Genomic DNA, 25513 nt, shown 5'->3' with positions numbered 1-25513 from the left:
GGAGCCAACTTTTTTTTTTCTTTGGCCACAGCGGCTTTATTGACAGTAGAGAGTGACAGGAAAGCAGGAGGAAGACATGCAGCAAAGAGCGACAGGTTTGGGATTCAAGCCTGTGCTGCCTGCACTTTGCCTCACGGCATACGTGGTCACCTGCTCTTCCACTGAGCATTAAAGTTCAGTTAATGCAAACATCAGTCTGGGCAGCTCCACAGTCCCAGACTGATGGCCCTACAGTCAGGACTCTCCCGCTGAGCTGATTCACATGTGCTAAAATGACCGAGTGCCCACCAAGACTAAGAACAGGTAATCACGGCTTACAACACTAAGTCTAATTTCTTTTACTGTTAAGGGTGCCATTACTCCACTTTATTGCTTCTATCTTAAAAATGTTGAATATACTATGGAAAGTTAACATCATCAAAATATTCACATTTTGTGTTGACTGATTGCTGCAGTTGTACTCGAGAAAATGACACAGCTGGAAGACTGCTCTGTTATCAGGATTATGGCATTTACTCAGTAGAATTTTAAGTTGTGTAATTTGTTTTTTTACCTGAAATGAACCTTGGAAGTCCTAATCAACTTCTCTGTACTGCTTACTTTTTATCCCTACAGGCTTGTACACTTGCAAAATGCTCAACTTTGGTGTTATTGGTTCAACCAATCTGCCATTCAACAATGTCCTTGCAAAGCTTCACTCTAACCCTCATCCTACCCCCATATTTTACATACATGGACTACTGACTTGGGGTCCTGGGACCTCAAGAATAATTTACTGTAAGAAGCAGTCATAATAGTAAAATAATAATATAGCAAAACTTGTTTCTCCTTAAAGCATCATTAGTTATGTAATTAATGTCATCTAAAGAAAAATATTATCATTAATTTATTACTATTTGTTATTATTTCTTGCAAAGCTGCAATTTTCCTAGACAAAAAATTATAATTTTCTTTAATACAACTTGTAGCTTTTATCCCAGGAACAATCTGCATTATTATTTAAAAGTTATTTTACCATACTTTGATTCTGCTATCACTTGGTTTTCTGTCATTTCAAGTAAACATTATTTGTGTGATATAAAATAATTGAAATAAACACACAACCAGGGAGCCCAGAGATGGAATCTCTCCAGCATGTCACGGGTTTGCCACGGGGCCTCCATTACATCCAAACACTTTGCCTAGGAGGCATCCAGGAGGCGTCAGATGCCCAAACACCTCAACTGGCTCCTTTTCTGTGGAGCAGTAGTTCCTGGAAGTCTCCTCGCCCTATATTTAGGGCTGAGCACAAACACCTTTCAGAGGAAGCTCATTTCCATCGCTTGTATCTGTGACACCATCGCTTGTATAGAGCTCGTGACCACGTAGATCAGCCGGTACTAACAGATTCTCTTTCACGCCCAGCTCTTTCTCCACCACAATTGACCGATACAACGTCTGCATCACTACTGACACTCAACCAATCTGTCTGTCGATCTTCCACTCCATGAATCTGACTTATTACCAGCAGTTCGATCCAAGATCACATATGGTTGCACAGAGTCTGGAAACTAAAAACAGCGAAAGCTGAACACACACTAAGGGCAGTTATAGAACACAGTGTGCCTCATGCTTTGCTTAGGGCTTGCCAGCATAGGACAGGAGGAGCAAGCAGTTGATACCTTCCTGTCTGTCTGTTTTGGGAGCCAAGGTAACACCTTTTTCAAGTAGATTTTTTCAGCTGAGCGTTGGACAGTCTCATCAGCAGATGGCGTTTTCCTCACGCCCAGAAGGGTCATTGCTGCTTGGATTGGGACTTGCAATGTAGCAGTAACAGCTCTAATTTCCATGTGTGGCAATAGTAGGGCATCCCCCAGCTCTGTCAGGTAGATCAGTGTCTCCAACATTCTGATAACTTTCAGCTGCCCGTCCAGATGATGAATGCAGCGACAGTTTTTTTGTTCTTTAGAATGACTGAAACTGTGCGCTGTGTGAAACTGTAACTGGGTGCTTTTGAGTGGGATCCCGCTGGGATTCCAACACATTTGTATTTTTGCAAAGCATTGATAGATAAATAGAAAACAATGATGTGGCATCTTTATGAACAAACTGGAACAATTAAAAAAAACAAAAAACAAATGGACCCCATCCAGCAGAATGAGGGTTAAATGACTCTGAATGTTTTGAATGCCTCCTCCTACTTTGAAATTCTTCTGGAAGGCTTTCTCATTCTCAGCTGTCATTGCAACATTTCCTTAGGTGCAAGACCTGATCTGAGACACATCAGTGGTGTGTGATGTGTCAAACAGCAGATCAGGACGAGTCTACGGATGGCTTCAATCACAGCATCATGACAGCTTCAGATCAGTTCAAAAGTGGGGATGTTACCACAGATCATAGCTAGCTCAATGCGACCGGGGAAAACCAAAGAAATCCAGCTCAGTCTGGCCAGTCACAGGCCAACAGATTAGGAACAAAGACAGATGGCAGAGGAGTGATACCATATTTCACATTCTTTACTGTCACAAGTGTATCTTATCTACATTTTACCAACAGCTGATTTGTTTTCACACCAACAGCAATCGCAGTATGCCTCATCCCCAGGGCGCGCTTTTCTGCAAGCACACGTGCAAACGCACATATAGGCACAAGTTCTTGCACGTACACACTCTCAGTCAGAATCAATCAGCGCGGCCTGGCGTTAGTCACAGCTCTGTTCTCGGCCTTTTCCTTTTGTGATTGAGGTGGCTGAGGACAGATGTGCCAGACGCCAAACCATCCCGCCGCCATACTGAACGATTATGACAGATGAATACCTGCAAGTGACAATCAAAGTGCTCTGTCATCATCACAAATCCAATTTGAGTGATAGACCTTTGGACCACCCCCCCCCCCATCCCCAAACACATACCCATCCCCTGCTGAGTTCCCACAAGTTCCCCCAGCATTAAATTCAGGCTTCAAGCTGTCACGTCGAGGCTGCAAGCATGATACTAATGTGAGAGTGTGACTTGTAAGATTTGTTCAGTGGAGACTTGACGTCAGTCGCTGGCAGCCTGCCTCTGTGCTAATATTTGAGATGAGTCAATTAGTGGATGTGACAGAGGAAAGGATTAGCAACAGGTGTTTCTGCTGATATGCAAAGGTAGTGTACATTCAAACAGAAGGAGGACAGTGCTGGAGTCTTGATTTTTCTCTTGCAGTAATCTCATTTCTGTGTTTTTTTTTCTTTCTCATCTTTTTCTTGTATTTTTATAACTCTTTCTTTCTGTCTTCCTTCCACGCTCGCACTTATTCTTACTTTTCCATTCCTTATATTTCTTTTTCGCTCTTATGCTTTCTCCTGTTCTTTCTTTCCTTTTCTTTTCCTTTCCTCTGTTTGTTTTTCCACGTTTTTCCTGCTTTCCTTTCCTTTTTCTTTTTTGAATTTCTCTTTTCCTTTCTGTTTTCCTAATTTTCTTTCCTCTCTGTTTTCTTTGTTTTGTCTTCTTTCATTTTCTTCCTTCCTTTCCAACTTTTCTTTGGTTATTTCTTTCCTTTCCGCTTCAGGGAGTGGTGGCTGCAGAGAAGACCAGAGGCGGTCAGCTCCTCGAGGAGCCAAAGATGTTGCCTTTCCGAGCGAACACCTTCAGCCTGCAGGTGTCCATCCAGGATGTTCCCCAGTTTCTGTGGAGCATCAAACCCTTTACCACATGTCAGGTAACCATGGCAGGAAGTAACAAGACATGAAGTGAAAATATATATTGTATATATACAATATATATGATTTTTTTTAACATAAAGATAAAACAAAATGATTTAGTCTACTTAAATGAAAATTTAAATTAGACTTTATTTGTTTCCTAAGCCTGGTATGTATACCCATGTTTCAGGCAGGGATGCCCTGATCCAGCTTTTTCATCATCTATTACAAGTACCCTGGATGTACTGATCCGATACCGTTATTAAAACCTGGCCGTTATAGGATTTTTAAGACTGATGCTGATGTTGGGTGATGCTCGGATCAGCTTGTTGTGATTGTGGCGTTCGAAACACGTGTTGCTAACAGGGAATTTGCAGATGTGCCCTCTGGTGGAAAATCTATGCAACATCAACGCTCATAATATGGCTGAACTGATCACTGACCCATAATCAGCTCATTGCCCGCGATGTCCAGTCCAGGATCAGAGTGATACTCAGTCCAAATATCAGATGGGTGCTTAAACACTTAGTTTCAAGTGTTTCTGTTAATATATTATTGTGTGATTGCTTTAAATCATGTATCTATAACTAACACTAAAACTGGTAAAAATTCAACAAAATTTTAAATATAATGGCATTTTTTTTTTTAATATACTACGACATGAAAATTCATAATGACTTTTATTTAAGTTAAAAGGAAACTGGAAACTGAAACTCAAATATTTCAGTAAAATAACTTTTATTCTTTTCGGTTCCTTTTTGTCATTCAGCAAATCACAATTCAAGCATCCTACTCACTCATTATACAAGTAATATTTATGCACAATAATAAATGATCAGTTTTAGTGAAGGTCCATTATTTTCCTACCGCCTCATAAATTATGAAGACTGCATTTTTAAACGTTATTAGATCATTTTGATGTTCTGCTTTTTAATTGATTGCTATTTGGGCTTCAGTGTGAGCTCATTTATTTTTTCAGTGATGGATTGGAATTAAGGAGTTAAGGAGTTATTATAGGGGCCAAATGTTCTACTGTATTATTTACACTCATTTTCATCTATTTCTTTGTGTATGGAAACCATTAGACATTTTATATGATTTCCATATTTCCTACAGTGTAAGTAAAAAACTCTGAATGTGATATGTTCTTGTTTACAGAGCATAGTGAACTGAAATCATCCTGCACTCCTTTTGACATTTTTGCACGTCAAGTCCAACCTAAGCTTTCAGAGCTGTGGTTCATGTGAACACCCTGTTAAGCTTTCTTTGTGTTCAGCCCAGCTAGTCTGCACAGAAAAGCTCCGTTTCTTGCTTGTCTAATGAGTCTCGATGGTTTGCGCTTTAATAAACACATCGGTCCCACATAACTCATGTTTTTAAACCTACACAAAATCTGTGCCAAACCAATCAAACACGCGGCTCCATCTGCTGTGGTAACCCCTTGGAAAATAAGGGGGCAGCCGAAAGTATCATGCTCATGAGCTTGCACCTTATCAATCACAGCTAACATTTCCACCTATGGTTGCACTGATGATGATGGGGCATAGGAGGTTTGGTGCCACTCTACATTATTATACATGCCCATACATATAATAAACCACGTATACAAGAAAATAATCAATTTAGGGTCTCTATAACATCCCAACTGCCTTTATGTTTGGGTCTTTCGGCACCATGTTGTCATTTAAAGCTCCTCTTTTAAAGTGACTCCTGCTGTAATGTGGCTCACAGTCTCTCTCTCTCTCTCTCTCTCTCTCTCTCTCGCACAAGGATCATGTAGACAGATGTGAGCGGAGATTAATAGCTCTGTGTTTGCTTTGCTTGCACGGACATTAAGATGCGAGCTTTATTAGATCAGTGACCGCTGTTTGTGTACCTGTTGTCCTCACTGCAACACTGCTGTGACTTGAAGATCTGAATACAAGGTGAAAGTGCTTCAAAGAGACCTACACTCTGCACCGCCTTATTTATAAAGGCCTCGGGACAGCAGACAGCACCAACCTGCTTCGCCGGCGCAGGTGCAGAATAATAGCAGCGCGTCAAGCCATACATCAAGTCGGCTTTTAGTGCTAAAGAGCGTCCCAGCTCTTCTACGTCCATCACCCTCTCCCCCTTCATCCGCCTCTGCTTCCAGATTCCATTATCTTCTGCCGTGAGCTGCACCGGGCAGCCCAGATCAAAGCCACATGGGTTAAGTCTGGAGCTGCCACACAGAGAGGTCACTTTCTTAGATGCTCATACAGTTAAGATGGAGTCAAACTGAGGTCAAGGACATTTCCTCAAAGATGTTCCCCTTCAACAGAAATGAATTATACATCAAAGGCAAACTTTTCCCCTTCCACCTAATTCCTCTGTACAGTAGATTGCTTACAGCACAGCAGCTTCTGTTATCACAGTAACTCTACTGGGATTCAGGCTCTATTTGTGAACCTTATCATGGCTACTTCTTTGTCTCTTTAACAGTTATTTCCATGCATAAATGCATCAAACCCTGGAATCACTGAAACTTCAAAGCCCACTACTACCTTTCATCCTGCCTCCTGTAAGTGGCTTTCCATGTGATAGTGTGGCCACACATAGAACAGGGACCTAAATCATCTCATTTTGCTGTAGCACTGTAGGTGTTTTACAGATGACAGGGACCAGAGTCAAGGTTTGCAAGAGCAAATGATAAATGGAAGAATGCACTTCAGTTGTGCGTGCAAATCCCTAAAAAAATTGAAAAAAGTATTACTTTTTCAGTTAGTAAGTACTGGTTTCGTCATAACCAGGGTTCCTTATGGTCATTATTCCCCCTGTCAGAGGCAACTCAGTTCTAGTGTCTAATCTTTGTCTTGGTTAGGTGTATTTCAAAGTTTGAATTTTCAGCTATATAACCTGTGACCGAACCACTTTGGAAATTTCACAAATACTTCATCTGCATTTACAGATTCAACAGCAAAGAGAATGAAATTCAGTGAATGTTGAAAATACAAAAATCAGTTTTGCACAAAGCAAGAAATCGGCAGCAGTTCATCATGGAATCCATCCTACAGGAGCTTTAAATGAGTTCCTCTGGAAAACACTGAAATAATGGTTTATTCCGACCATTATTTACAGTGTGAATCACGATCCTTAATTGTGGAATGTCACACCGACCCCTCTGCATGTCCTCCTTCACTACATCCATTAGTCTTCTCTGGGGTCTTCTACTCTTCTCCTCCGTATTCAACATCCTTCATCCAATATGTCCTCTGTCCCTCCTCTGTACATGCATAATCTACCTCTCCAAACCAACACAACAAAAATCTTAACGTCTTTTCAACCCTGCCAGCTCCAGTTCTGCCTCCTGTCTTTTTGTTTGTGCCAAACCGTACATCATAGCAGGTCTCACTACCACCTTATGGCTGATTTAGACTTCTGTGGTGAATCTTTGTAGAGCTTACGATGTGGCCTACGCAACTGGCCGACATCGTTACCAGCAGTCATGCTTGTGCGTGTTGCATTATGTGTTAATTTCCATGTGGTTCAATTCAAATCACTTTTATTTACATAGTGCCAAATCACAACAAGAGTCGCCTCAAGGCACCAGTTGTGTCCTGGTGTTTTAAATGTGGTGCCAGCCTTGATAAAAACAAAGAAAATGTTGGGATTTTTTTTCCTTCCTCTTGAGTCGCCACGCTGTGTTGTGATCAGCTTTTTGTTGTTGTTGTTTTCTGGGGGGGGGAAGGAATATAATTTTGGGAATATTCCTCCAGGAATTTGCTGACATTCGTGAGTCCTTACATTGAGGGGATGATTGTCACTCTCTCACTGATCCATTCAAAACCTGCAGCACAAAATCAGCCAGAAATGCACAGGAGGAATCAGCAGTACTGAACAGGCAAATCACAATAGCTGCATGGACACAACACATAGTTACATTTCTACGTGCATGTCAGGCTACAGCATAGGTTACAGCGTAGGGTTTCAGAGGGAAACAAAATACCTACAGCGTAGACTTAAATATACGTAGCTATAAATCCTCATATTAAATAAATCTTCCATTTTAATCTTGTTGCTATTCTTCTGTCCCGCCTCCACCCACTCCACCCGGCCTGCACTCTCGTCTTCGCCTCTCGTGCTGTTTGTTGCTTTGGATGGTTAAACTCACCTACCTTCATTACTGTTACACCTGTCTCCCTCTCATTCACACTCGTATTCTGTCTTGCTTCTACTGACTTTCACTTTTTCCCCAGAGCATACCTCCACCTCTCCATAACCACAGATCACAGTGCCATCTGCAAACATCAGTCCACGGAGACTCCTGCCTGACCTCATCTGTCAATCTGTCCGTCACCGTTGCCCTACAATAATACCATTTGTATTACTGTTGGGTCTTTACCTTACAATATAAAGCACCTTGAGGTGACTGATGTTGTAATTTGGGGCTGTATAAATAAAACTGAATTGAAGGAGCTCAGAGCCGATCCCTGCTGTTAGGGCATGTGTTCCTCATGCATGCACACAGCCCCATTTATGCTTGTTCTTCACACTTGACTCTCTCCCGTCTTCCCCTTAACAATATAGGAAAAAATGAACCGATTCACCGCTTGAATAGGACTAGAAGAGGCTGAAACAGGAGAAGAAAAACACATGCAAATACACATGCCTGTAGAAACCAACCTGCTCACAATTCAGCTTCCAAAAACTGTGCGATATACACGGCACAAATATATTCACGCTGTCTCATCTTAGTTGTTGGTGATCTCAGCTGTACATTTAGTAAAAAATAACAGATTAAACATGCACACACCCATACACACACACACACACACACACACACACACACACACACACACACACACACACACACACACTACAGCTACAGAGACATAGGTCCTATCAAGCAATTGAATGTAAATGAGGTTTTATTCCCCAGACTTGTTTCTTTGGCCTTATTTCTTTCTCTCACTTTGTAATTTGTATTTCTGCTTCTCGAACAAATCTCTCATTCACTCTCATCTTCACCAGCGAGTGGCGCTGTGGTTACAGCGATGTTGCTGCTGTATTTAAAGGAACAGTACTATAAATATTATTATATCTGTTTATACTTTATACTTCACTTCTCAATGTAATCAGTAATACTGTATCACTTAGCTTTATATTAACATAATGTATAATTTGGGTTAGGTCATATTGAGTTAACTGCGATGTGGCCCTTTTCCCTCCTCAGGAATTCTCCTTCCCCCAAGTGTGGTGCAGCAACCAGCAGCCCCTGCACTGTGCCTTCTCTCTGGAGAGATACAGCCCTGCCACCGCCCAGCTCTCCTGCAAAATCAGCGTGCGCCAGGTCAAAGGCCACGAGCAGATTCTGCAGGTCTACACGGCTGTGGCCGAGGTGAGGCTCCGCAGCTGTGGGGAGGGTGTTTCGCTTTTTCGCTCAACCTTTATGTAACCTTCCTGGAGTGCGTCCACCGGAGCAGGGCCAGCTCTCCTGAGCTTGTGCTGTGTATTAATAGAGCGAGGAGGGCACTCTTCCTTCCCTTCTCTCCTCACAGATGCCCACTAAATGCCAACAACAGAGATCCAGCTGTTTGTCACATTTGCTGTATGTGTTTTTTAACCTCTGTTTGTCCAGGGAAATGCATGTTCCAGTAAATAGCTGGCTTCACATTCACACACACCAACACCTGGGAGCTGGCTGCTGTAGTAACAGTTTCCTGTCAGCTGGTGAGCAGCTCCACTGGAGCAGCTAGGAGTCAGAAATCCTCACTCAAGAGCACCTTGACAGTAGCTGTTAAGGCAGAAGAGAGTGCTACTCATTGATTTCACCCAACCGCTTTTTCACAAGCGGTCACAAATGTGCTCGTCCTTCCTCAAGGCCACCATCACTAATAAAAGTCACGGTCAGACATGTGAAATATTATTTACACTGACTTTTTATGGTTTGATTAAATTTTACCTTGATGATTAGTGGAGTTTGTCAGATAGGAACAAGAAAAAAGAGTTTATAGGTGCTGTGTGTTGAATTCAAATCATCAGTTTGGCAAATACAGCGAACAGGCATGACCGTTTTCAGAGGTCTACAGTGTGTTTTATTATGTGATCCTCCACGTCACGTCATCACTGACAGCAGCTTTATGGCTTCTTTCCACCAGAATGAGCCATTAATCAGCGTTCCATCCAAGTCCAGCTACATTCTCACAGAAGTTCTTTGACGCAGTAAAAGGACATGCATCACTTATCCAACTGTATGCCATTAAACCCAAATGGAAGGAGAAGACACAATTAAATTATTAACAGTTATTAACAGAGCTCAAAGACCGTGGCGCTTTCCTTTTTAAAACACCTGCCTGTATTAGGCTAATAAGTAAACAGGTTTTGTGAACAATCCAGCTGAAAAAATATCAACTCCATTCTGTGAATGAGGAAATTCACTCTGGTTTTACTTCATCACTTTCCCTCTTCACCGCCTTCTTTCTCCTTCAACTACGGGGCTCGTTTTCTTTCAGCTGTGCAATCAATCCTTCTTTTTCATACCCAGAGGTTTCATACCCGTTGGCACAAATAATTTAATGGTTAAGGCTTGCCTATTGACCCTTTAACCTTTTCTAATCTTTTATTTTTTTTCTCAGGACTGCCAGATTCCATTTGAATTGATGTGAATTTGTTTTAATTACTTTAAACGCAGCCTTGAAATCCGTCCTCAACTTCTTCGAGACGTCTAATGAATAACGAGTACAGATTCTTTGTTTTTCTTCCTGTTGGCTTCAAACTATTTCAAGGCCATTGTGTTTTTCTGCCAGCCGTGCTATTGTGATTATAATAAAAAGGCGCTAATAGCTAATGGTTAATAGCTTTGATTTAGTGATAACAACTTTGTGTGACCACTGAGCAAGATTTCTGTTAGGGTAGGTAGGGTTAGGGTAAGTGAAGCCAAATAAGGAAGTAATACTCTGGGAACTTGCTTCATAAGACAGGCTCCAGACCTCCATCCACATTTGAACCAGTGCTGGCAACTCTTCTACTGGACATGTGAAGCGGACACACAAAGAAAACATTTTATTTATTCACAATTCAGCAAGCAAATGTTTTATGCTATGAGTTCATCACTCAATGAGCAGAAACCAGACTGCCATAAAGAGCTGCCAATGAGTGTAAAATCAGCAAAGCATTTTTGTTGATGTTGTTGTATCCTCTTCTTCTCCTTCGAGTCTTAGTTTGAGAAAACAGTCAAATGCAGCAACACTGCCGTCTGTGTTCTGACAGCTTTTTTGCATACCTCCATTTTCAGCACACTTTTAGACTTACATATTCTTGATGCTGTTCTGGTGTTAGTGGTGTGTCTGTGTGTGTGTGTGTGGGGGGGGGCACGAGGACATAGCTCAGTGTAATTCTTTGAAAACTGATACTCCTTAAATCGTCCACATGTAGGCTTGAAAGGTGGCTTTCATTCTTTGATCCACGGGATTTTGCATCGAGAGACTGAGAAATACCAGAGCTAACTACATCACCTTTGTCTCATTGGCTTACAGTCTCTTTACTGAGCTTTCAAAATGTTAAATATATTGTCCGAAGAGTTTCTGACCCAGTAAACCTCAACTATTTGCAGATTTGCAAATCCTCTCTGGCCCTGGTCTGATTATAGTCTGCTTCTGTTCCGTTCCTCCAGACCGAAAAGGAGTCAGTTCCATTTTTTATGCAGACAGACTGCAGCATCACATCCCAGACGGGGCCCAAGGCCTTCAAAATCCCCCTGTCCATCCGCCAGAGGATCTGTGCCACCTTCGACACTGCCAACGCCAAGGGCAAGGACTGGCAACTCTTAGCCCAAAAGCTCCACTTAGATCGGTGAGTGTATGATGTGCATCCTCTTTGAGACTTCATGATCTGTGTGTGTGCGTGTGCATGTGTGTGTGTGTGTGTGTGTGTGTGTGTGCGCACGTGTGTGTGTGTGTGTGTGTCCTTCTCTCTGTAATGAACACAAGCTGATGACAGTGATAAGACTCCTGTGAGTGTTGATAAGCTGCTGAATGTGGCTTCAGGTTCCTCGGGCTCCCTGAGCAGCAAGAGAGACAGCTGATTATTTAACTGTACGGCACGTGCTAAAAGTGAGTGTTGGGTGCTGTGGAACATCACACACACTGGCCATGTTCTGACCTCTACTACATCTACTCTCATTTTGAAACATCCAGGGAGCCTCTAACATTTCTGTCACTCTGATCGCTTACTTATTACGTGATTATCCTTCTCCCAAACACAAATATGCATTTTTGATGAGATCCTGCGCACTTATTTTCTCAGCCCAGTTGTTGTCTTTGCTTGGCCTTAGCTGGTGTCAGCTATGATCTCCTGTTAAGTGCATGATTCATGAGATGCTGCTATCTAAGAGTCCTTTGGGATTTCTAAATTATCCAGATAAGCTTTCTTCTCCAAGTTGGGCAGCTTTGAACTGAGCCTGATGTGACCAATGGTTCCAGCCTTTTATGCTGCTTGTCGTTACGCCTCTTGTGAAGAACCAAGCAGTAGCAGTGAAACACTGCCCCCAGCTGGACTCACTGCTCAGTGAGACACAAAGGCATTGTCGTGTATTGGCATGGCAACAAGCTTTATGTTTCCTTTCCTTTGGCAGAAGCACAGAACGGAATATAAAGCAAACTCTGTTTAGTTGTTATACCTTATGTTGGTAATTTATTCTTAAAGGCTCTGACTTTTTGTTCTAGGTACGTGGAAAAGCAGATGGTTGTGTTTACTGCACTGAGACACAGTCTAGTTCTGTCAATTTACAGTTAACAGCCAGTATGCTGATTTTCTACGAGTCAAATGACCCAAATGAGTTTAATAGTTTGATTGTATAATGTTAATTTTCGGAGCCCATGTGGAAAACCAGTTTTAATATAGTGGATTCTCTAAATCAGTGGGGTGCAGAACCACAAGATAAAACTGAGTTAAATTAACCTGATTTATTTAGGGAAAATTAATAAAAAGAATATGCTGATGCTATTGCACTGACCTTTATTTAGCCATAATTTAACTTTTTTTATTCTGTAGGATTGTTTTGATGTTTGTTTTGTTTTGGCTTTTTGGAGTGGGTCAAGCCAGTTTGGAAATTCCTACTCAGAAACAGATGCAGCATCTGGGATTGTGAAATGCATCTGCTTGTTGGTCGCTAGGGAAAACTGGGTGTTCCACAACCAGTTGTGAGTGGTTGCAAGGGGGTTGCCAAAGCCCCAGTTATGCAGGCCTAAAGGCAACCACTGATCGATAGAGAAAGATGTGTATACTTAAACCAGCTGGCAAGTGGCTGCTGGAGGTTAAATTGGTTGCAAAGAGGAATGTGACGTTGCACCCAGAACCTCCTTGCGATTTCTTTGGTCACTAGCAGGTTGCTGCAGTCGCCCATAGTTTGTGACCAATAGAGGACACTGACTTGTCTGTAAATACTTGCAAACTACTCATTGGTGAATCTTGAAAAGGTGTGACACAAACCAGAAACATTTACCTTCTCAGTAAAAGTTGCACATTTTGAAACGTGCTGGATTCAGCGGTCAGCCACACTTTTTACTTCAAATGTTATTCTGGTTTTTAGCCTTCACTAACACTCACAGGTTAGTGAGCAGGTGTTTGCAGACAGCTTGATGTTTTCCATGCAAACTGTGGGTTACTGCAGCAATCTGCTAGCAACCAAAGCAATCACATGGTGGTTTTTGATGCAGCACCCTCTTTGTGATCATTTTTCCTCAGCAACGACTTCTCAACCAGGCAGGAAATACAGATTTTTCCTCAGCAGCTGGAGGTTGCGACTGAGTGATTGAGGCTTGTGGGTTCTAACCCGGTCCTTTAATAAAACAGAATGAAAACCTGCATTCTTAATGTAACCAGATATCCTGTTTTATAAATACAGTTCTTCATTTCCATCAAACAAAAACAGTTGAAATTCATTTGTAAAAGCAGCGAGCTATCATAGCTTTTTAATCTGTATCCCCCCCCGCCTCCATAGACATACATGCATTAGAGAATGATGACTTTGTTGATGTGACCAATACAACTTCTATCTGTATGTGTAGCTCTGCTCTATTATGAAACAAACAACATTAAAAATGTAAGATCACTAGGGCAATAAGCATGTAAAGCACAGTTCAATTTCACAAACATATTGCCTGCACTGTATTTGCATCTAAAAATATTTGAATGAAAGATCAGGTCATCTGCAAAGGAGCGCAGCATTTAAACGTTATCTGTGCTATATAGACAGTGTAGTTTATTGGGCATTCACAGTCCTGTACCAAAGTCATTTATTAGTAATTGGTTAGTAGCAGTGGGAAGAATTTTAAGAAATCCATGTTTAGTCATAGCTATATCTGTTAGCATATAAACTCAGGTTTGTTTGTTTCTGTACATCTGCACAATGGTGTCCAAGGGGCTGTGTAAAATATACCTGGAAGGCACAAGAAGAACCAACAGGAATCGGGGGGAGCGACAGGGCTATAAATACACAGGGAATAATTGGGAACAGATGGAGATAATTAACAGAGGTGAAAACAATCAGGGCAGGGCCGGCATACGCTACAGTGGAGGGAAAACGGACAAGGACAGGAAGTAAAAACAACAAAACGTGTGCAAGGAAAGGCAATTATCAAAATAAGAGAAGAAGTCACAACAAGGACAAAAAGAAGGAGACACAACCAGAGAAGCACATGAGATGAAAAAATGCAGAGAAAAACAAATCAACAGAGGAGTAAAACCATGATGAAGGCGAACCAGCAGCTCGCTACAACAATTTTTTATTTTGATGACATTTTATGGCAGGCCACCGTGGATTTGTCAGAGCAATGAGCTGTTTTTCTAAATTGACCTTAAATATGTGAATGCATAATCAGCCAACAATAAACAACTGAAAGACTGAAATTAAATTTATTGCAACGACAGTTATAAAATGCCTTGTAATGGGCTGCTTTCTTAGCTAGGTCTTCATTGAACAGGCGTGGGCAGTAAAGTTTCCCAGGCAGCCACATGAGAAACTGGGAGTGTTGTGAAGGGCCACACCAATAGGCTGAACTCAATTCTGCTCAATATTAATTTCCTTTTTTTGCTACTGGTAAGACTGGATGTTACAATCAGGCAATAAAAGTAGGCATAGTTCTGACATTTGAAAAATCATCACATGCACAGTAACACTTTATACCATACTCTTAACCCATCCCATCCTTTCTTTACCAAATTATTATTATTATCACTTTTAATTTATTCTCTTCCACCCATTTGCACTACTATACATACTGATATTTATTTATATGTTTATATTTTATACTGTTGTTCTTATCTATCCTTTTCCCAGTAGTTTTTTCATTGTTAAGGTTTGTTTTGATGTTTTTAAATTTATTTCTTCTTCTTTTTTTTAACTCTCTGTGATTCTGTACACGCTGTCATTGTTTCAGTTTCTTCTCCTCTTTCTGTCCTTATTTCACTGAGTATTTAAAAGGCACACGAATTTCCCCCGGGATTAATAAGTTCTTTTCTTATCTTTCCCTAAAAGCACCAACATTCCCAGAAACAACTGTGAATGTGCATGTTTTTTGCAAAAATTTAAGGCCTTTTAACTTTATCCAAAGTACTACTGCTATTTTGCTTGTAGTTTTTTTTTTTTTTTTTTTTTTGGAAAAACTGCATGAAAGCCAGGTTCAGTGTCTGAGGTGGAAATGCGAAGAACAGTGAACAGGTGATCGTCACTGAGAGAGGATCTGTGTCTGGATTTGTTAAATTCATGACTGAGAATGTTTGTTCGCATATGAAGGTAGATCTAAAAAGATCCAACATCTTCTAAGCATGTCTCCTTATGTGTGGAACGTTCTCCTCTCTGAGAGAAGAATAAAAATCCAGCAGTGATACTGATGCTCTGCCTGCAGTGAGTCAAAAATGCAACACACTCTTATTCAGTGCTCTCACCCTGATGAAGTTAACTGTTTTAGTTACAACATCAACACCATAGTCAATTTTTAGCACTGACGTAGACAACACTTCCTGATGTATAATACAGTGCAAAAACACCAGTTTCATTTCTGGGTTCATTTTATTTGCTTTATCTTGCATCACTTCAAAAGTCCAACATTTTTCCCTGTCAGATTTGGACAGGCATTGATTGTAATGGGCTGTGTCGTGGACATCGCAGCTCTCGTCCAGAGCCAAGGAGAAAAACTCTGAATCGTCCACTTTGGTTTTCAATTGAAGCTCCAGATTTCCCACAGTGTCCTCAGTCCGTCTTGTTATGGTTCACCTGGAGAGGGGCACATTCTCATATGCTTTTTTCTCAGGGCTTATTAGCATGGCAGAATCCACCAGACACTGTGATAAACTCCCCATCAGAGAACGACTTACAGTTTTTTTGCAAATTTGTGGGCAATCACAAAGCTGGTCTCGACTGCGCCATACTTGGATGTGTAAAGTATGGTCATAAGTCCTTGTTGCTTTTGCAACTTTGCCAGCAAAGGTTCACATGTCAAACACATCAGTCAAACACAGCAATCTGCTCTCCACAAACGGAGCACACGGCTCTACTTCAGAAAATAAATACTTAGAAGTTCATGTCTTCTTAGAAACTCTACTATCTGCATCAGGCTTTTTTTTTTTTTTTTAATGCGAGTTGAAATCTTTTGGGGCTAACAAACCATCATCTGTCATAAACAACGCATTTACAGCAAAACATTTGCTTGCACACATATACTTAAATAAAAATAACAAAACCGGTCACCATCAAATTAAAAATAACAAAACTGTATTATGATTTCCCGAAACACTGTAAGCCATTCTCTGATGGGGAGTTTATCAAAGAGCATGTGGTGGCTGGAATGGGACGAACTACATGGTTTATACATATTAATCTTTCAATCCCAATTTCCCATTGACCTCTCGCGGGCCAGTCAGGGACAACCAAAGGTCTGCCCTTGAAGAAAGCAATTTTAATAAAGTGAAATATGATTTGAAACAGTTGGCATGTCATATTGCTGTGAAATTTCCTGTTTCATGTTATTTATCATGTTGGTTGTTGGTAAACAACAGGAAACAGGTACAGTAAATACAGTAGATGTTTCTTCCAGAACTCATTTCTAACTTTTTTTTTAAGGCCCTTTAAAAGTTCGGTGCTGCTGTGCCTTTACTTTAGTCTTGGTCATTAGCCGGTAAACTGTACTGTCCAAAACAAGCCTGCAGTGATGAGGGGAAGGCAGATTGAGATACAGTTTTAACATTGCTTGAACCAGACTTCTTTTTTCCCTTGCAGCTGACACTTTACACATAGATAGTATCACTTTAATGTCAGTACCACTTCTATAGCCTGACCCAGCTGAACTAAATTTTTTAAGAAGCAAGTTATTTTTAAGCTCCATCCAATTGAATGTCGAGAAAGCCTCAACATTCATTTTTATTCTCACGAGAAACATAACGCCAATCATGTCTGATTAAAAAAGAAACTACTTTGCAAGTTTGAGTTTATCCCAAAATGAGGCTAAAAAAAATGTTTTTCTGCAAAGCTCATCCATCTGCTGCGCATGTTGGTGAGTGGTTGCTGGAGGTTGTTGGCTCTCAGTGGCTGAAATCAGCCGCAAAGACAGTGCTGCTCCAAAAACATCCTTGTGATCGCCTTGGTCACTAGCAGATCACTAACCATGCAGTGGTAGTGAAACTTGGAAAAGTGCAATGCAATGGTTTCTGTTTCCAGTTTGTATCACAGTTTCACAACCACAAGTAGTTGTTGAGTGTTTTTGGTGCAGCACCTCTTTGTGACCAGTTTCACCTAAAGACAGCATGCAGCCTCTTTTCTCATTCCGCCACAGCACTGAACCAATGTGCTAATCCATGTGTTTGCATACAGTAAGCCAAGAAAAAACTGGCATGAACTTCTACTGTGCAGCAACGTGACGGTCTAATAGGTTGTGCTTTTCACTGGGCGCTATCTTTATCAATTCAGAACCCATAAAGTCAGGCCCATAAGTATTTGGACACAATTTCTGTAAATTTAAAACTCTTCAAGATGTGATTATTGTGTCAGTACCCAAATGCTTGGGGACCTAACTGTAGATTTCCATTCAGGTTTTGTTGAATGCTGTGTCTCTGCCTTATACTATATCACTAGCTGAACCTGAACAAGTGCTTCTGTAGCCCACAGTGAGCGTTTTTCACATATTTTAGAGTTAAGGTGTGTCCACAAAGAGGAGTCTAGCAGTGATGGAACTAACAGAGACCGTGGAATGTCAGTGAAACGCTCTCAGGCAACATAATTGTTAGTGACATGATGGTGACAAGTAGGTAACTCCTGAGTGAAACTTTTCTCAGCTTTGAGGTGACTACCAGTGGACGGATACTGCTGATTGACATGTGATGGGGTGGTAGATATCTTACAGGGTTACCTAGACAACTGGAGCCTGGAATGTCTACTAGCAACCAACCAATTGGGGCAAATCCCTGAGCAAATGGTTTTATATATAGATTCTGGCTATCTGGTTGTGGAATGACTGTAAAGACTCTTTTAGTATGTGAAAACAGAAAAAGAGAATGACACCCGGGAGGTGAAATGACTTGAGTGATGGACTAACAGATTCCGGCTTTTAAATTGGCCTTTAAACTGAATTTGGTGTCATGACTTTTGCAAGATCATCACATATGACATCTGTAAAGAAACATTACTTTCATCTTCCTGTATGTGCTCCTCTACAGAAACCTGGGGTATTTTGCAAAGCAGCGGAGTCCGTCTGCGGTCATACTAAGCCTGTGGGAGGCTCGTCACCAGGACACTTCTGACCTTGACTCTCTAGCCAGTGCCCTGGAGGAGATTGGCAAGATCCACTCTAGAAGCTCCCCCAAGGACCAGGATGAGGCAGAGTCTGACTCCAATCACATACAAGCGAGCAGTCTCTATGGAACAGGCCGACTAACCAGTCAGAAGACAGAGGACTGTGCTTCTGAATACACAGGCTGAGAGAGGAGGCGGTTAAAAACTGCAGACTGACGTATATATCTGTGTACGCGCACAGTCAGTGATGGACAACACACTGCGGCGGTGTGGTAGAGGGTCATGAGGTTGTCAGTGAGTAGACGGTGCCAGTGTTCAACATGCCAACCAATCACAACAGGTCGAGGTGAGCCGGCACCTGCTGTGGATCTGCCCCCTCTTTTAAGAACGTGTCTGAGGCTGGACTATAAATCTTTCTCTGCCTTTCCACTCAATCCTTTCTGTTTGTTTTTAACTTCTGTTGTTTTAGGTTGATGTAGACTTATTCCCCTCTGTGTCCGCTATTGTCCAAACCTGTGTTAGAGGAGAAGGGAGCTCCTCTCCCAGACGTCCACACACACTTGCATATAGCTTGGTATATGCAAATAAGATGATACAACTGTGGCGTAATGTTAGTCACCTGTGTTTGATCTGACACTCCCCTCCCCTCCCTGTCTCAACAAATGAAGGACTTAAAAGCTACTATGTTTTATTTCCAGCATTATATTTTCAATGGGAAGCTCCTGATTGCTTAAATGTTGTGATAGTGAACTTTCAAGGCAGGTATCTCCAAAATCACCCGTTTTCATCTGTTAAGAGGGAAAAAAAAAATCCAAAAACCTCAATCTGAGCACTTACATGATCATTTATGCAAAAATAGTCACAAATATATCATCCCCAGTCTAACTTTAAAGGTCAACATGATTCAAAAAAAAAAAAAAAAAAAACAGTTGGTTGTGGTGTAATGTGGCAGAGTGAGATTTCTAACCGTGGCATTACAGTTCATTACAGTTTCCTCCAGCAGCAGATAGAGAGGGAGGAAGCTATAAAACATCATTTCCTGGCACCGCAGGGAGGGTATCGCTGCTTCTTATCACCCAATTCCCACCATTAACACCCATCACATAGACCTCATATCAGGCCCCGACACACGCCCAACTGCCCCGACTCCTACCACCCACTCGCTCGTCACCCTTAACGCGCACAGACATAACTCGCACATTGACATTTCATGGCTGCAGAGGTCATGTGCACATGGATCTCTCTGCATTTACATATTATACTACAATAAATAATGAAGGAATACAGACACTGTGAGTGTCAGACATGCAATCACACGTCCCACTGAGGTAACATAAGGGTGGTAAGTAGACTGGAAAGTGAACCCTTCACCTTTACATGTGTGCACACACTAAGGTTGAAAGTGTCAGAGCTGTTAAGCAGTGTTTGGAGGAAGCATTTTCTAATTGTTTAAGACTCCTAATTCAAGTTTCAATGCAGCACTTTTTACATTAAATATATTCAAAAGCAACACCTGGTGTTCTTGCAGCAGACAGATTTGTGTGACTGAAATCACAGTGGGTCTCATAACAGCCTTCACCTTGCCAGAGAGGTACATGCTGAGTGAATAAGGCCAAATTATGCAAAATTATTTTTTCTCACGTACTCCTGGCGGTCTCTAGCCATGAACTTTCAGGTTAGATTTTTTTGAGAATATGAGAATGTGCCACTGAGATTTCTGCCCAGGTGAATGGAATGTCCTTTGCGATGCTTCTTGCAATGAAAAATTCCACTGAGATCCTCACTAATTTATACTCAAACAGAGGAGCGCCAGCTAGTGACAGTGGAAGGTTAGAATCACTGAATGACAGCAGGAGGGACGAGACAGACCTGAATTTTAACCATACCAATCAGTTAATCACAAATCTAAAACTTTCAGGTGTTCCCTTCTTTCAAAGTGGTTTTAAGGCCACAATGTATTACCCAGACTTACATAAACATGAATCTCCATCCATCCATCCATCCATCCATCCACTCTCTTCCGCTTATCCGGGGCCGGGACCCGGTCGTGGGGACAGCAGCCTAAGCAGAGAAGCCCAGGCTTCCCTCTCTCCAGCCACCTCCTCCAGCTCATCCGGAGGGACCCCAAGGCGTTCCCAGGCCAGCCGAGAGATATAATCTCCCCCCAAAGATTTGCCTGACATAACATCATACTTTAAGCTAACACAGAGAGCAGGCGAATGAACAAAAGAACGGGTACCTGTGTTGAATTTAAACATTTTGTCAACATTAGATTGTGAGCAGACTGTTACAGGTCTCAAGCTAATTTTAACTGAATTTTGCTGAAAAGCTGGTGAAATATATTTTATTTTGACAAACCAGTTACTAAACCATTACCATGGAGAAAAGTTTATTTCCCTGGACTTAAAGATTTTAGTCTCCATAGAAGAATAAAATGTTCACCTGACATGAAATAATTCATGTAGCAAGGTGGTCCTATATACTCTGAAGCCTACCACTGTCGTGGTAACATTTATAGAATAATTATAAACTTTAACTAAACAAGTTCAGAACTTAAACATACAACTACAGCGTTACCATGGATATGTGCGATGTTCTCAGTCTCATATTTTCACCTTGAGACGCAGGTGATTCAGTCGATTGAAGATCAGATTAGGGTCGATCTTTTCACTCAGGAATGTGGCTGGTCCTCTGGAAAAGCCCCTCGCAGCAGTTGCACCATCCTGTAAAACTCAACAAACCGTGCTTTAATTTGTTCAGAAACACCTTCATAACTGCAGGATTTCACAGACGTGCTTCAGTTTAACAAGCTGGAAGAAGAAGCTGCACGACACACCTTTGTAGGGAATTCAAACGCAACAATGAGTTAAGTGGCTGACACAAAGTCTAAAGTTTTTTCTTTTTTTTTTCTTTGTGTGACTCCTGACATTCTGAATTTGGTTCATTTCTCTTTTATTTAGTTAATATTAGCTTTCACTCTGAAACAGTGGCGCTACATGGCTTGATGAAAAGTTGGAAAGGAAAGGATCCCGTACGCAGTGCAATCTCCACCCCCGCTGGATCAGGAGTGCTGAAAGTCAAAGTCAGTTCAGTGATTTGATTGTTGTTTGTGCTGTAGACTGTTTGCAGGTGCTGCACTAAAAATCAGAGGGGGTAATATATTTTTATTGCCACCAGGAGAAAAAATAATTTAGCAGAGGCAGGGACATGTAGACCCTGGAGATATTGAGTTTGAATGTTGGTTTTGTATCAGTATTTTGTTGACAACATCATCCTGTTATGTTGGCCGGTACCAAGATTATAGTTAACTAAAACTAAACTAAAAACTAAAACTAGAAGTTAACACTAATGTGCAGTTCTGTAACTTTATCAGTTGCATCAGGTATATCTGCCCTTTACAACGTCTCATAAAACAAAGAAAGGCGGGACCCTATACAAAGGCTCTAAAATGAGGGAAAATTTAGAGAATCATTAACAAAAAATTGCTAAAAATAAAAAAACAAATTATAATGGAACTGGGAGCATGTTCGTCAGTCCATCCATCCCTGGGACATGTGAGCCTTGTCCGGTGAAGGCACAGTCTCCCTGCATCACTGACAGCTGTGGGAGACAAACAAAGAACTGCATTTCTTGAGAGGGGAAAAATGACCAGCTGACTTTGACTTTTTTTTTTTTTGACCTTATAAATTTTGAATGCAACTCATACAACAACAACACAATGAAAATCATGTGGTTGCAGTTGTGTGGGTGAAAAATCACCCGATGTTAGGGTTCTAGGGTAAAAAAAAAAAAAAAGAAAAAATTTGTGTTTAAAAAAAAAACTGTACTTTTTGAAAACTAAAACTAACTGAAATTATTTTAATTAAAATCAAATTATAGAGGAAATATCCTCAGTTTTTGTTCTTGTTAGTTTGATAAAAAGCGTATCACAGCCTGATGAGGCATTGATGGAAAAGCTTATGGAGAGTTTGGATGTCAACAAGACTGTGAGTCATCTGCTTTCAGAAAGCTCTGTACAAACCTTTACCTATACTGACTTTGCATGTACCATTACATACAGTAATAATTAAAATGACTAAAACTAACAATGAAACTAATAAAAACTAAACTGAAAAGAGTAAAACCACTCTGGAAACTAACTGAAACAAAACTGAATAAAAAAATGTATTAAAAACAAAATGTCCAAAAAAAAAAAAGAAAATGGAAAACTAGAATAACTCTATAACACGATTGCATCACTAAAATCAGAAAAGGGGCTACATGTACAGTACCACTCAAAAGTTTGGACAGACCGAGTGTGTCCAAACTTTTGACTGGTACTGTATGTGCTTGCTGGCATAATGTAAAGGTCAACAGAGCACACTGTGAGGGTACATTTCAGTAGTTTCAGGATTCTGGGTGGCCGTGTCTCAGGAGGTAGAGCATGTCATCTATTAATCAGAATGTTGGTGGTTTGATCCCTGGCTGCTCCAGACTGCATGCCAAAGTGTCCTTGGGCAAGATACTGACCAAATGGAAAGCTAATTCTGACAGAAATTTGATTTTAAAGAAGAATCAGCAAACAGAAATGCCAGCTGATGCCTGTTTGCGTTCACTTCCATGCTGCACACAGAAGAAGAAACATTTACTGTAAACTAGCACAGGGAGCAGAGTAGGTGAATATTTTAGAAATTTTTGGTTTATCTGTGGAAAACTTTTTTTCTCTGCAATATTATCTTAGAACACTTTGAGAACTAATGTCACAAATGGCATTAAATGTACTGTAACGGTGTGTAGGTTTAATTTGAAGCAAAGTGTGGCACTTTACAGAGAGTTTAGCGTTCAGTCATAGATCAAATCTTTACATTTTTAAGTCACTGTCAAGACAAAGAAGCAGAGTTGGTGATTTTTGACTGTTACTGCTGAGTTTCCATCCAAAAAGAAAGTAAATGTTCACAGATTTTGATGAAAAAAAGAGCATCACTTACGGGCTTATAGATGTTAGCCTGCTCACAATATTAAAACGCTGGCTACAGATAAACTGCCTTTTAAATTGGGAATGACTGGGTCACTACTAATATGTAAAATAATTATCTGGCTAATGTCAATATTTTTGTTGTTGGTGGTGTTATTTATGCAGCCTTTTGTACAAGGAAAACAAAGAAATCTTCATAATAACAGCTCTTTGTCACACTGTTTGAGCCAGCACAAAATTGGCCTGATGCATCAAATATTATTTTATCTATACAACAGGCATATTGTACAGATAACTGTAGGCACTATATTCCCTACATTACACAATTCCCAATAAACAGACCTGCTGTAAGCTAGCAAAGAGCAGTAGAGCTAGAAGACAAAGTCACGGATGATCCCATGAAGAATTTTCATATTCTAGGCAGACATTAGAGATCAAATACTTTTGATCTTTGTTGGCACAAATTACAGTCATAGGTTTTTCTGAGGTCACAGATCAGGAGAGCTGAAGGTCATGTTCCCATAGACTTCTATACAATCTAAAGGCTTCTTGTAACCTACTGGCCATTAAAAAAGAATGCAGGTTTAAGGCACTTCCCCGCTGGCATGACTTTTCAGGCCTGACAGCTATGTTTATGTTTTCTGTCTGAGTTTGCACTAGGACACTTTCTATCAGGAAAAATAGATTTAAAAAAAAAATTAAATTAAATTGGGGACTCAGCCCATGAAAATCAAAAACTTTAGCCAACCTTCCATTCATTGCTGGCTGCAGTTTGACAGAACAAGAATTTCACACAGCAATCTCAAAATAGCAGGAGGGAATGATTTGTATGGTACAGGATTTGATACTTCTTGATCACAGTACATAATCAAGCTTAAAAACATCACTGCTGTAAAATACATAGTGCCAACCAAAAAATTTTTTTGATTTCTTTTAACATATTTAGTTTGATTCCAATTTTCTTGATTATTTTTACAAAAAAGCGAGGGGAACATAAACCTTTCCTCAGTGGTCCATCAGGACTCATATGGTGACTTGGAATGCACCACTGGGTGTTTCTGACCTGGTACTGTACATGTGAATGGTTTCATCCTTCTGTTTTTGTTTTCCTGCATCATTTCTATGCATTTATAACCAAATTCTCTTCATTTATTCTGTAATTTAAGTTTGTATGTGAAGAATGTGAAAGGTAATCTTTGATTTGGTTTTTCTTGTTTGTTTTTTTTTTGTTCCCCCCTTAATTGTGACTAATCGGATTTTCCTTTTTCATTCCCGCAAGAGTGTCAGAAAAGGAAACGTGTGCTTTTGTAATGCTTAGCGGTGGCTTCTGTCGCATCGAGAGCATCCTGTCTGTGTGGTCCACCCGAACAAACCCAACATGCACCTTCATCCTGGATGTGTATCAGCTGTGTCTGTATCCCATCGACATGTTGAAATTCAGTTCTTTGACAAGTGAGCTCACATACACACTCATACGAAAACATATTCTCACTGTGTATAATGCTTTGGTGTGAGATTAATCTTGTTTCATGAGATAAAAACGTCACTGTCGCATTCATGACTTCCTGTCACCTGAGTTGGTCGGTCCGATGCTCTTTCTTGCTTCACGCATGGCCTTCGGCTTCACATCACTATTCTTGTGCCTTGTTTAACTACTGTAAATGGTGAATGTTTGTAAAGTACAGATGGGGATGAAAAAACAAAAAAAGAACAAGTAATCATACTGACATACATTAAAGGTATAAGTTGAAAAAGTATTTAAGATTATAATAATGAATAGGCTGCAGAGCTTTTCTAGTGCTGAACAGCTACGTTTGGTAATGCCAGGGCAGCTTTGCGGTATACTGTATCTATAATTATGGACATTTTGGATGTTTTCTGTACAGTAGAATTTGCAAATGTATATGCAGCCTTTTTGGAAATAAATGTACAGTTGAAAAATCAGCTTGTCTCGAGGTATTTTTCATCATGCTGCATGATTCCATATTTTCCATTAGCTTATGCACATGAGATGAATCATTATGTAAATATAGTATTTAGGCTCTGATCTCATTTGTCCCCTCAGGAAATAGTCAAGCCCAACACAGTCGGGGTTGGTGGGCAGCAATGATACCTTCCTCTCTAGGGGGAGGGAATGTAGAACTTGTGGATG

The 25513-nt window shown here is 40.7% G+C and overlaps 1 protein-coding gene across 1 annotated transcript in view; it reads left to right on the top strand.

Moving 5' to 3' along the window:
- unc5db (unc-5 netrin receptor Db) overlaps window positions 1-25236 on the top strand; it is a 299326-nt gene extending 274090 nt beyond the window's left edge. Inside the window, exons 14-17 of the mRNA XM_030737775.1 lie at window positions 3529-3678; window positions 8856-9020; window positions 11295-11473; window positions 18332-25236. Of these exons, the coding sequence (XP_030593635.1) occupies window positions 3529-3678; window positions 8856-9020; window positions 11295-11473; window positions 18332-18593 (756 nt within the window). The 3' untranslated portion in view covers window positions 18594-25236. The remainder of the gene's footprint in view (window positions 1-3528; window positions 3679-8855; window positions 9021-11294; window positions 11474-18331) is intronic.
- The last annotated feature ends 277 nt before the right edge of the window (window positions 25237-25513 follow it).

This window comes from Archocentrus centrarchus, chromosome 9 (assembly GCF_007364275.1).
Source record: "Archocentrus centrarchus isolate MPI-CPG fArcCen1 chromosome 9, fArcCen1, whole genome shotgun sequence".
NCBI classification, from domain to species: Eukaryota; Metazoa; Chordata; class Actinopteri; order Cichliformes; family Cichlidae; genus Archocentrus; species Archocentrus centrarchus.
Note: the sequence above shows the minus strand (reverse complement) of the source record. Positions and strands in the feature narration are given on the sequence as shown.